The sequence below is a fragment of the Podarcis liolepis genome (genome assembly GCF_965112155.1).
Source record: "Podarcis liolepis genome assembly, chromosome: 13".
Taxonomy (NCBI): domain Eukaryota; kingdom Metazoa; phylum Chordata; class Lepidosauria; order Squamata; family Lacertidae; genus Podarcis; species Podarcis liolepis.
In genome coordinates, this window is record NC_139573.1 from 20821918 (window position 1) to 20834782 (window position 12865).

Consider the following 12865-nt stretch of genomic DNA (forward strand, 5'->3'; position numbering starts at 1 on the left):
CCAGGACATTAGTTAATTGGCTTGAAAGAAGCAATTAAGGGAGCCCTGGAGTAATTGATTTTGCTGCATGGACTGCTCATTACCGCAGAAGATGCTGGCTGTTCAACGCAGCTACCCCCCCCCCAACAGAGCAGAGACACAGCTGCCTCTGGGGTGGGAACAGCTGTTAAAACAGGAACTGTGCCCAGGTCTCCTTGTGCACTCTTTATTCTGTTTATGCAGACATCCTTTTCCAAAGCAGCATTCACGGTCAGCCTCAGTTGGAGCAAAGATATGCCAGAGATCCTTTTCAAAGGGTTAAAACACAACCACAAAATAGCCCTATTTAGATAGTATATATACTGCCCATCATGGAGATCTGGCTGTGTGTGTGTGTTTTAAAAAGGAAGGTACTCCTACAATTAATAGGCAGGGTTTTTTATCTCATGGCCATGAGCACATTCAGTGGCTGATTTCTGCAAATCAAGCTATTCTTAAAGGAACAGGTGCAAGTCAGGGCATTCCACCTCACCCCTGATCAGATGGTCATGCTGGAAGTTCTCTTTGCAAACAGATACAATCAATCTACCCACATGTCATTTGAACAGAGTTAGAGGAACAGAACAGAAGCCTGGGTAAGGTGCAAAGGTGGGAACGAGGCCGCAGAATCTAGTCTCTGACCCAACTCCTTTGGGTGGGTTCTCCGACTCGAATCATTTTAAAGCACTGTGGACACAAGGACTGGCTGATTTCACAGGATGGTTGTGAGGATAAAAGCTGCAGGGGACAAGCCCCATAAGCTCGTCAATTTCTTGGAGAAATCAGGTGGGGTAGTGCTTTTTTTTAGATGATAGTCTTTGTCGGCCAACAGCATTAAAGTCCAATGGGGCGTCACATTTTTAAGGCAGTCTTTTCCGATGTATTTATTTAACAAGCAGATTCAGGATAAGAATTTCCATGGTCCCTGATCAAAAGGAAAAATCTTCACCGCCACATGTTCAGCTGCAAGGTCCAGCTGACCTTGAGCATATTTGCATGACAAACAGGCCTATGGTGTTATCTAGGAACTCCTTGGGGCTAAGCTGTAGAACCTGTTTTCAGTATTAAGGCCTAGAACATGTAAAGCAATATTAAGGACTGGGTTGCCACCGTTCTTCTGACTACGCTCCTATGCCTTTAGCTCCATGGCAAACAGGGTTATTCACTGGTCCAGTGGGCCAGATCCTTTTCTCCCCTAGTCTTCAAAGGACCAAATTTGATAGGCAGGTGGGTGGACTACCCACCTGTCAAATGCCTGATGTCACAGTTACATCACGGGGCTTCAAAGCACTGCTTATCTTCAGGCTCAAGATGGGCAGCGACTTCAAACTTGCTTTCTACAAGGACTGGCTATGTGAATCTGGATCTCACAGCCGATCCAGCGATGCCTCTGCCTTCCCCACAATTGACATCACAAATGGGGTCAGGTTTGGGACAGGTGGGTTTAGTTTGGGGAAAACAGCCTTGCAGGCCATAATTGAGTTGTGGGCCAGAGGTCCCCTTCCTCCTGTCCTACGTGGGAACATAAAAGTACAATGGTACCTCGGGTTAAGAACTTAATTCGTTCTGGAGGTCCGTTCTTAACCTGAAACTGTTCTTAACCTGAGGTACCACTTTAGCTAATGGGGCCTCCTGCTGCCGCCGCGCCGCTGGAGCACGATTTCTGTTCTCATCCTGAGGTAAAGTTCTATTTCTGGGTTAGCGGAGTCTGTAACCTGAAGCGTATGTAACCCGAGGTACCACTGTACTGGAAAAGCTTCAGCTGTTGCCTTTCTGCTTGCTAAACAATAGTCAGAGCCAAGTGTGGAAACCTGCTGTGTGTGTGTGTGTGTGTGTGTGTGTGTGTGTGTGTGTGTGTGGAGAAGAATCCCCTTCATCCCTGGGGCATATCTGGATTGGCTAAGTCTTTAAAAGTGCCACAGGGCTCTTACTGTTTTGGCTAAGACAGATAAAAACATAGTCACTATCCTGCGGACATTCTGTCTTTTTGAAAGGATGGCTTGAGTAAAATCAACACTGGAGCTGCAGCTGTTCTTATCAGCCCACCTTATCAACTACCGGGTAACCACTGAAGTCATTTGTGCTTTTCTTGCTGACTCCAACTAGTCTTCCAAGCTGGGATTCAGCTCTCTGTGGCTCTTCTGTGTGTATCCAAGTTCAGCTCCACCACTAAGCACCAGGTTGATGCCAGTGCAGAAGGTGGCCTCAGAAGCGAGGTACAGAGCAGCTGCAGCACATTCCGCTGGGGTCCCCATTCTTCCCAAAAGCTGCAAATACAGTTGAGAGGGAAATCAGTATTTTGCACCTTCTATTATGAGTGTGCACAGCCCATTCCTCCCACCTGGTGCTTTTACTTCATACTCTTAGAGTTCAGTTTAAAGAAGACACAAGTTTCTAGCCCCTGAGACTCAGTTAAAAAAAACACCAAAACAAATTTCTAGTCCATAAATCTATGAGATCTCAAAAGTTAAGAGGTCAGGCTAAGAAGCTGATTAGTGAGACGTCCAATGCTTTGCATGACACTTTGGCTTTTCCCATAACTAAACAGAAAAATTGGCAGCCACGCCAGGGGTGGGAGGTCTTCGGCCTGCCACATGTTGCTGAACTACAACTCCCATCAGGCCCAGCAAGCATGGCCAATGGCTAGGGGCGATGGGAGTGGTAGTTTAGCTACACCTGGAGGGCCACAGGTTCCTGACACCGGATCTATGCAGAAATAACTCATATATACAAATGTCATTAATTTGCACACTATAGGGAGGTTGCAGGATCAGGGCTTCCTTGGTGCAGAGGTCTGGCCATATTCCCCCCCCCCCCCCCAGTGTTGGCTATGTGATAGGAATTTTGAGGTCTTAGATATTAAATGTTCGTAAGTGTACCAACCAAGCACATACATAGATCAGCACAGGAAGACCGACCTGGAACCATTTTGATTCCCAAACTGTCCCAAACTGACCAAATGTTTTCTCTGCAAGGTCAAAGGAAAATGGAAAAGCCTCCCCATTGTCTTTTCCTTCACAAATCCTGTCTTAAGGGTATGTCTGTGTTTTAATAGGGTGTGAGCCTGTGACATGGCCCAGGAACTAAGTATTTATCATTACAAAAGACTGGCCAGGCTACCCTAGCAATCCAATCAAATAACCTGCCAGACAGGAGATAAACAACGACAGGAGAAAAACAACATTCAAATTTCTGTTTAGACCGCCTTTTCTGTGATGCAGGTGTAATGTATCTGAGGGGTGGTCTTAGGCTACACCCCTTCTGTGATGTATGTATGATGTTTCTGGGGGTGGTCTTCATCTACAGGGTGGCAATTTCAAAAGTCTTTATAAGGCCTTGCACGCCAATTTTCTGGGTTCCTCTTTCTCTCCTGCGGGTGAGGGGAGCACCCTGTTGCAACAGATCAATAAAGATCAAGCTTACTAGCTGCTTTGCTTCTCAATATTCTCTGGTTGGCCTCTGTTATTCTCTCCTACCAATAGGGAACCTATGTAAAGACTCTATATGGGCTCTGGGATACCCCATATGGGAAAAGGGCAATTTTTGTTTACAACAGCTACACAGCCCCCCCCCCCCTTGTAGGATGGAACTTTTTCCCTATAGCTACACCAGGCCTGTTTCCTCACAATGCACTTGCCTGAGCATCTATGCCTTCCTGGATCGTTGCTTCTGGGTCAGCTGTCTGGCTTGCAAGCTTCTCCCACATAGGAGTCCAGATATTGCCAGGTGAGATGCTGGAATTCAAATAGTTGGGGGTTTCTTTTTTTAAAAAAAAGAGGGGGGGTGGAGAGGTAGAAAGCAAGGAAAATAGAGCAGATCCATTTCAAAATTAGTGAGGAAAGATGTCCCTCCTTTGTTATTTCCAGAAGTAAAGACTCCCATGTCAACTTTAAATTTGATTCAGAGAGAGCCAGTGGTTAGAGTATCAGATTAGGATCTGGAAGATCAGGGTTCAAATCCGCACGCAGCCATGAAGCTTGCTGGGTGACCTTGGGCCAGTCGCCAGTTCTCAACCTAACCTACCTCACAGGGTTGTTGTGAGAATAAAATGGGGAGAGGGGGGACCATGTACACCACCTTGAGCTCCTTGGAAGACAAAGGTGGTATATAAGGTAATTTATAATTATAATTCACAGTGAAATCTTATGCTTGGTTGCTAATGTCCTGCCAATAAATAAGTTGTGCTCCAGCTACATCCATTCCTGGAGACTGCAGATATGGCCAGGGTAACACCTGCCTTCGTTAAATCATGTCTGGATTTCAATCATGTCTAGCATCCCTGTACATGCCGGGTTGACATCCTCACTGAGTCATCCACCGTTACCCATTATTTCCCGGTCAAGCCACCTGCCAGTTCAGATGTGAAGTTAAGATCTATTTTGCCCCAATGTGTGCATCACATGGCACTTGCTAACACTGAACCGCATTTGCCATTTGCGCATTCACCAAGTCCGGAGGGATCCTTTCAGAACTTTGTGCAAAATCCTCTACATTTCCCATACTTTTGTTTGAAAAGGTGTCCAAAACAAACACCCTGCACACATGGAAGGAGGAAAGCTGATCTCCCTGGAAAGCTTCGTGCACAACAGAACTTCACTGCAAGCTGCCACTACAGTACCTGTTGACTCGGACACCATATTTGCTCTCGTCGATGGCCATAGCTTTTGTCATCGCAGTAACAGCACCCTGCAAAGTCAGAGGCATTAATGTGGAGGGTTACCTACGGACCAGAGGGGAGGAGGAAATGACACGGCCTCTGACAGCGTCTTGCTGTACAGAAAACAATCTGAAGCTTTTCTTGGCATGTAAATTGACAATGTCCCTTGCGTTCCTCTGGCAAATGGCACGAAAGAAGGAGTCGACAATTAAAAGTTGGCAACCCAAATAACAGGCCAATGATTTCTTACCGCTTTGCTCCCATCTTGGGTGACTTTTTTATTGTAATGATGTTGCAAATAAGTAATCCCACTGAATTACATCAACCACAAGAGGCTAATCCAAAACTGAATAGGTTGAAAGACAGAAGAGCCCTTAGTTAAATTATGGAATTCTGTTTTAAAAAAACAAAACAAAATAACTGCACTGGTCATTTTGTGGTGTAATAAAGCTAGTCAATTTGTTTTGGCCATAGTAAGCAAACACACACTGGTTTAGACAGAATTGCCAACTGACCGGGGTGGGGAAAGCTGACTCGCTCCTGTGTCATTAAACAGCAGCTGGATATGTGGAAATCAGAAAGTGGATTTTCAATGGCACAAAGGCAGGCACTATCATTTGGGATTATCCCTTGTGATTAAGAGCACAGAAGCAGATGCTTGTAAACAAAAGTTGGTGGCCCAATCTTTACAACCAGAAGGGGAGGGTGGGAAGGATGGGCACCTGAATCCAAGTTCTAGGTGTTGCTCTGGATTACCTTGGTTGCAACATATGGCACCGCATACTTCTGTCCAATGAGCCCAACAAGGCTGGCAATGTTGATGATGTTCCCTTTCGTTTTGCGGAGGTGAGGCAAGGCGGCCTGCTCGCAAGAGGAAAGATCCCGACAGATGAAGCTGCCTTGAATGGAGCCAGACCATTGATCTATCTATCACAGTATTGTCTACTCCAGAAGTGACTCAGCTGGGACCCACCCTTAACCCAAACATGCATTTAGGAACCCACTTCTGAATTGTTCTCAGTGTGTGTGTGTGTTTGCTGGTAAGTGCTGCTGTTGCAACCCACTTTAGATCATCTTAGATCCCCACGTTGTAGAGTCCATGACCCACCAGTTGAAGATTAATGGTCTTGACTCCAGGAGTAACCAATGTGACCTCCAGATTTTCTGGACTCAGCCCCAGCAAGCATGGCCAACAGGGCAGGGATGATGGGAGTTGCAGTCCATTGGCATCTGGAGGACACGCTTGGTCTCCTATGATTGAAGGACTTTCCCAGGAGGCCTACCCAATATTACCAGACAGAGGGCCTTCTTAGTAGTGGCGCCCGCCCTGTGGAACGCCCTCCCATCAGATGTCAAGGAAATAAACATCTTACTTTTAGAAGACATATGAAGGCCTTCCTGTTTAGGGAAGTTTTTAATGTTTGAAGTTTTATTCTGTTTTTAGTCCTCTGTTGGGAGCTGCCCAGAGTGCTGGGGAAACCCAGCCAGATGGGCAGGGTATAAATAATAAATTATTATTATATTATAATTATTACTTTAACAGGAGAGGCCAGGGATTAAAGCTGGTTTCTTTGAGAGTGGTTTAACAATCAACCCCTCTTTCCAGGGAGCTCTGGGAACTGTAGGAGGGGAATATGAGTCTCCTAACGACTCTCAGCACCTGTAACAATTTACAGTTCCCATAATTCTTTGGGGGAAGCCATGACTGTCTAAAGTGGCATCACAGGGCTTTAAATGTATGGTGGAGAAGTGTCCCTCGTTGGTTCCATGTGTCCCTGCCTGCTACCCCTACCAGTCCTAAGGAGCACAGCCATTGCTAGAGAAGCAGGGATATAAAAAGACAAGATTTCGTGCAAGGGGGAAAGAGAACCACCCCCCAAAAAAGAATCTCTGCAATTTCAGAACATTCAGTACAGATAATCCTCACCCAGATGGAACAGTGGCCTGGCTTGGTAAAAGGGCAGTATCCCAAGTACAAAACTGGAATTGCTCACCTTAGCGGCTAAGAAGCAGCTCACCACATTGAGGTCCATGAGGCTGCGGAACTCCTGTGCAGACACGTCGTCTATGGTTTGGTCTGGAGGATCTGTTTGCAAGAAGACTCAACATTGTCGTTCCTAAACCATCTTAGAGGGGATGTAAATATTACAGATCCAACATCAGATATGAAAATGAGAGTTGGGTGTCCCTCCCCCCCCCAAATGATAAGTATCCTAATTAGTTTTACTTCCTTTCCAATAAGGGCTTAGGTTTTGCTCCTTGACATAAAAGGTACACTTGCAAGGATATTCATGGGTCAGAGCATGAGCCCAGAAAATAAAGGCAGCTCATGTAACAAGAGCAGCTAGGAGTCAAAAAGTTCTCATAGGCTCAACCCTCCTCACTCCTTTCCAAGAGCAGCCTTAAGCAAGCAACTTCCTCTCCCTCTCCCTCTCTCTCTCCCTCCCTCTCTCTCTCTCTCAACCTCAGTCCTCCATCTGCAAAATGGGGATAATAGTAAGCCTTGGAGCTGATGGAATAACTCATATGAAGTGGTTAGAATGCCCTACACCAGGGGAGGACCATGCATTCACTCAGTGGTAATCTGTTGGAGGCCAGTCAGTGAAAAGCTGGGCCGCCACCCCCTTTTCCCCTGTAACTCCTCTACGCTCTCTTTCTGCTATCCTGTTGCCCGGGGTCTGGATGCGGTTTGCAGAGAGCTTTGCCCCCCTCTCCCATGTCTCCCTGCCCCCTCCATCTCAACAGGCTTCCACCAACTTTCATGAAAACAGCCCACAAGTTCTCCTCCCCTGTCCTAAACTGTCAAAGAAACACAGACATTCACTGTGATTGGTTTTCTCTTCGGTTTTGTAAACAGACAACCACAAAGCTGTCTTTCCTCGGTGGTTCCTAGTCCTCATGGCCGTTTTGTTGTCGTTGATTAATCAAAGAAGGCCCCACCTCCCAGGAGACAACCATCCCGATTCTTCCCACACACCCCAAAATTTTGGAAACAACTCACGGCTTCCAGCATTGTTCACCAGGCAGTCAAGCTGTCCGTAAAGTTCTACGGTCACAGAAACCAAAGTCTGCAAGGAGGGGCATGAATATAATTGCCGCAGGAAAGAGAATCAAAAAATCTCTGCAATTTTAGAACATTCAGCTACTTGAACGGGAGTGAGGAGCTATGCCACTATAGCCTAAAAATATCATAGGTGTGGAGAGTAATATCTATAGATAATGAAAACACATACAGTGGTGCCCCGCAAGACGAATGCCTCGCAAGACGAAAAACTTGCTAACCGAAAGAGTTTTCCGTTTTTTGAGTCATTCCGCAAGACGAATTTCCCTATGGGCTTGCTTTGCAAGACGAAATGTCTTTCGAGTTCTTTCGAGTTTGTTTCCTTTTTCTTAAAGCCGCTAAGCCGTTAATAGCCGCTAAGCCGTTAATAGCCGCTAAGCCGTTAATAGCCGCTAAGCCGCTAAGCTGCTAATAGCTGTGCTTCGCAAGAGGAAAAAAAAACGCAAGACGAAGAGACTCGCGGAACGGATTAATTTCGTCTTGCGAGGCACCACTGTAGATGTTTAAAATCAGAGATCATCAACTAATGGTTATGGAAAGATGTGTTCTTAGTTGCCTGCATAAGCCTGGTGGAATAGACCAGTTTTCAGCAGGTATTTAAAGGCTGAAACAGAAGGTGCTTTATATTAAATTAGTTTATTTGGCAATTGCTTCTCTAACTATTGGAAATGTGTTTGCTCTATTCAGCAGTCACGTTCAGGTGACTTCTGCCTTTCATTTTTATCACATTTGTTACTATAAGGGTGCTCTTTTAAACACAGTGTAGCATGCATTAGTGCAGTGTTTATTTAAGACAAGTATCAACATTGGCTTTAATGTTACAGCGCTTTGGGTCACTTTGGTGAGGAAAGCACTTAGCAAATAACAGGGAAATTATTCTGGATCTGTGGGAAAAGGTCAGACACAGACAGCAAGAGGAATGCCCCTAAAGGCAGAAAATTTAAATAACAGAGAGCTGGAATTTGGGGGAGGGCTTTCGCAACCTGTTCAGCAAAGGAAAATCTGGTCTTGGATGTGCCTGAGAAACTTCCCCAATTTAATACTCTTCTTCCTCCACAGTTTCAGCTTACCTTAATGTCTGTTTCACGAAGGACATCGCAGACCTCAAAGTGACCTTCCCCAGGCCCTGCAGAATCATTCAGCTCCTTTTCAATAACTTTTCCCCTTTCCCCTGCAGGAAAATATAAAAGCTCAGTCACAACTAGCAGAGTTACTGTGGCCTTCTGAGGAGCAGAAGAGAAAGGACGGACACACAGAGAACAAAGTTCTCCCCAGCCAGTGGACCCACAAAGTCCTATGAAGCCACTTCAAACTGCCACAGCTTCTCCCAAAGCACCCTGAGAAACATTATTTGTTATGGGTGCCAAGAGTTGTTAGGAGATGCCCCCCCCCCATTCCCCTCCCAGAGCTACAATTCCCAGAGCTCCCTGAGAAGAGGGACTGACTGTCAAACCACTCTGGAAAGTGTAGCTCTGTGATGGGACTGGGGGTCTCCCAGCAACTCTGAGTGGCTGGTGTTGCAACTGGCCCAGACTGTAACAAGAGCAAAGAAAGGCTGCCCTAGTGACATGACCCAGGTTTTAAATCCTCGCACAAAAAGGCCACCGCACAAGTTGCTAGTTTTCAGGACCAAACACACACCTTTTTCCTAAATGAAGAAAATCTCCAGGAGGAAAGAAAGAGAGCAGGGCTGTATATTGTCACTTGAAGTGCAGTGTGTATGTTTGCTTTTGCAGCAAGTATGCAGGCAAAATTAGGTTCCCCCCTTTTCCTGGCAGGGCTCTTTATACAATTTGACACCTACTTGAGAGACAGAAATTCAAAGGTGCAGCTTCATCACTGCATCTTTTGTAAGCCTGCACCTGCAGAATATCTACCGGTACCTCTGCCACAAAACGGGACTGTTTTTTCCAGCCATGCTTTTCTTTCTCAACTTTCTTGGGACATTTTGCTGCCCTCTGCTGTCTTAACCTTGCATATCTCCTTTGCATTAGCCAAACCGATTTGGATATACGTATTGGGAGTGAGAGACCGAGGGGACCCTTTAACAATGAGTGGGGGTAATGAAAGATTTCCAAGCCTCACCTTCAGATCCTGGGGCACAGAAGACTACTTTGGCTCCATGGCGAACTGGGAAGGAAAGTTAGGGGAAGAAATGAATGCAAGGTAAAATATCCCAGAGGCCCAATTCTCAGACATGAACGCAACTCACTTGCTCAGGAGCATAGAAATCATCCCAGAGTCAGACCCTTGGGTCCATTGTTTACAGCAGAGGTTCTCAAACTTTTTTTCTCTGGGCCAGACTTACAGAATAAAAATTTGTTCACGCCACATCAATTTTTTAATTGACAAGAAATACATTGGAAAACAAAAAGAAACAACTCCTAGCAGTGCATAATTTATAACATAGAATAAAATACTTTAGGACATGGGGCATCCAGAAAGTATAAATTCAGCTGCAAAAAAAATATGACTCATCCCCAAAATATAATTATAAACAAGCCTCTTTGATATGTACCTTAAGTATGTATAATACAAGCCTAATGAGAGGAGTGAGCTTGCTTTTGCCAGGTAATCTTCTCATTTATATCAGGTCTAATTTGAGACAAATAAACTATCATCTCCTCATCAACACAAATAAATCTTTCTCTTTTCTGATCTTTCAAATTTGTCAGAGTTGAAAATCCCTGTCACAACAATATGTTGCGGAGAACTGTAGAAGTGTAACCAATGCTCTTGAAAAGACACTATTTCTGGTTGTGTACCCCAAAAATAATATTTTGATACTATACTATGCTATACTATGCAGTTGTACCTTGGTTTTCGAACAGCTTAGTTCACAAACAACTTGGAATTCGAACGCCACAAACCCGAAAGTAGGTGTTCGAATTTGCAAACTTTTCCTCGGAAGCCAAACGTCCAGTGCGGCTTCCGCAGCTTACGATTGGCTGCAGGATGCTCCTGCAGCCAATCGGAAGCTGCGCTTTAGTTTCCGAACATTTCTGAAGTCGAACTAACTTCTGGAATGCATTCTGTTCGAAAGCCAAGATACGACTGTATTACACTATACTGAAATGCTTCAACGTTTCTTTGTCCTTGCATCTTCCTGTCACACTTGCCATTCTCCCCGCCACACCCTTTGAGAACCACTGACCTACACCAGCTGAAAGACCGGGGTCTTTCCAAGCCTGAACTGGGAAGACAGAAACTGGACCTTCCGCATGCATCACAAACGCCTTCAAGTACTGCACTACTGATGACTGGCCGCGAAACATATGAACCTATTTGGAACTCAGATTCCTGTCTTTCTGCATCCTGCCAGAGACTCCCTGCCTTTAGTGACAAGCAGATAATCAACATATGCCTATCCCCAAAAAGGGGATGCGAAAGAAGGTCAGTTGCATGCCTACCTGTCACAAACTCTTAATTTAATTACTCCTTTTGTTCCCTGTTTGCATTCCACACTTACTTCCCCTTCAGCAAAAAGCCTACCAACCAAAGATATAATTTCAGGCATCTGATGAAAGAGACTGTAGTCCATGTTGATGCCATGATGAATCTTCTAGTCTTTCAGTTGCCACAAGATTCATGTTTGCAGGTCAGCAAAACCAGCTTTTCTTATGCTTCCTAGGCAATCAGAGCCAGATGCTCCTTTTTCGGCTGCTCTTAGACTTCAGATTAAGCCTTACCATCCAACCCCCTAGGCTCTGGCCATTAACAGTGGCGACTTACAGGTGGAAAATCACCAAGTAAAGCCACATATGTACAGAAATCCTGCCAGAAAAAGATGTCCACCTTGTTCTTTGAAATATGCGTATTTTGTCAGCCCAACATGTGAGAGGGCAAAATTAGGAGGAAGATTCTCTACCTAAAGCCACAAAGGCAGAACTTTGTGCCTTTAACACAGGGGTGGAGAGGCCCCCACCAGTAATGACCAGGGATAATGGAAAGTGTAGTTCTGTGACATCTGGAGGGGCTACAGATTCCTCTTTTCCACTTTAAGAGCTTCACGGCAAAGTCAGCACGCCCTGCATTTCCTGGTAGGGAGACTGAAATTGCTTCAACAACACGTTCCCCTTTCCCCCACCTCCCCATTTCTGAAAAAGAAGAGCTCATGTCCGGGCACCAGTTCCTGTTTTCCGTTCAAGGGCTCAACACTGACCCATGCAGTAAAACAACAACAACATTACAGAGAAGGGTAATGTTCTTTGCCCTGCCTCAACTATGTCCAAAAAGTTTCGGTTTTGCAATAACGTCAGCATCGCCTCTGAACTCGTGCAGAGAACATTCCTATCAGAAGCAACTTCATCCAGTCCCTCTCCGATCTCAACACATACAGATTGGGGAACAAGGATTCCAGGCCAGCCTTCCTGGCATATTTGAGCCCCGGCACTTATTTGTAGAAACTCCTTTGCCCTAAACCCCAACCGCCCCCCGGTTCCCTCCACCCTCACCAAATTCTCTCACGATGCCTTCGCCAATACCCCGCGTGCCCCCCGTTACTATGACGACCTTGCCCGGGTACCGCAGCCCAGTTGCCATTCCAGATGTTGTCGCGGCTCCTCCAAATCACGAACATCCAGCTGAACTTTGGACGCGGACGCTGCAACATGTGTTTTCGCCCATTGCGCATGCTCTGTGTCTCCGGGCATGCTGGGAAATGCAGTCCTTGCTCCTGCGTTTCGTTTTCGTGTTCGGTGCAGCGCGATCCTGCGCAAGCTTACTCAAACTCCTAAATAAGCGTGCATTTCCTATGTGTGTGTGTGTGGGGGGGGTGCGTTTAAGGTTGCAATCCTATGTACATAGTTACGAGAGCTAGGACTGCAATGTACCAGGGTCTACACAGAAGTAAGCTTAATTGAATTCCGTAGGGCTTACTCCCAGGTAAGTGCAATCAGGGTTGCAAGTGTAAATGACTTCACTTTGGAGCAAGCAGGCGTAAAATCCAGGTTCACTGTCCACGGTTGTGATTCTAAACAACACTTTTTACTTCCAAGCAGTGCCGGATTTACTTATAACCTAACAATAATAAATCGCCGTATAGCATATATTCAACACACAAAAAACAGCGACAATTTGTTGTTTACAAAGGACAGCTGGACATATAAAGTGCCCCATTACCTTCAGTA

General features: G+C 45.6%; 1 protein-coding gene across 5 annotated transcripts; it reads right to left on the minus strand.

Annotated features, from left to right (window-relative positions):
* Positions 1-875: 875 nt before the first annotated feature.
* HSD17B14 (hydroxysteroid 17-beta dehydrogenase 14) lies at positions 876-12403 on the minus strand. Of its 5 annotated transcripts, none has more exons than XM_083472038.1 (9): positions 12262-12403; positions 9822-9866; positions 8807-8907; positions 7677-7743; positions 6670-6761; positions 5432-5536; positions 4637-4704; positions 3656-3752; positions 876-2285 (listed from the first exon to the last, which is right to left on the minus strand). In XM_083472038.1, the coding sequence occupies exons 1-9, from the start codon at positions 12386-12388 to the stop codon at positions 2121-2123; spliced, it is 867 nt and encodes a 288-aa protein (XP_083328164.1). In that variant the 5' UTR covers positions 12389-12403; the 3' UTR covers positions 876-2120. The 5 variants fall into 5 exon arrangements, with proteins under 5 accessions (XP_083328164.1, XP_083328165.1, XP_083328166.1 ...); XM_083472039.1 differs by having other exon boundaries at positions 12249-12384; XM_083472040.1 differs by having other exon boundaries at positions 12191-12365.
* Positions 12404-12865: the final 462 nt, after the last annotated feature.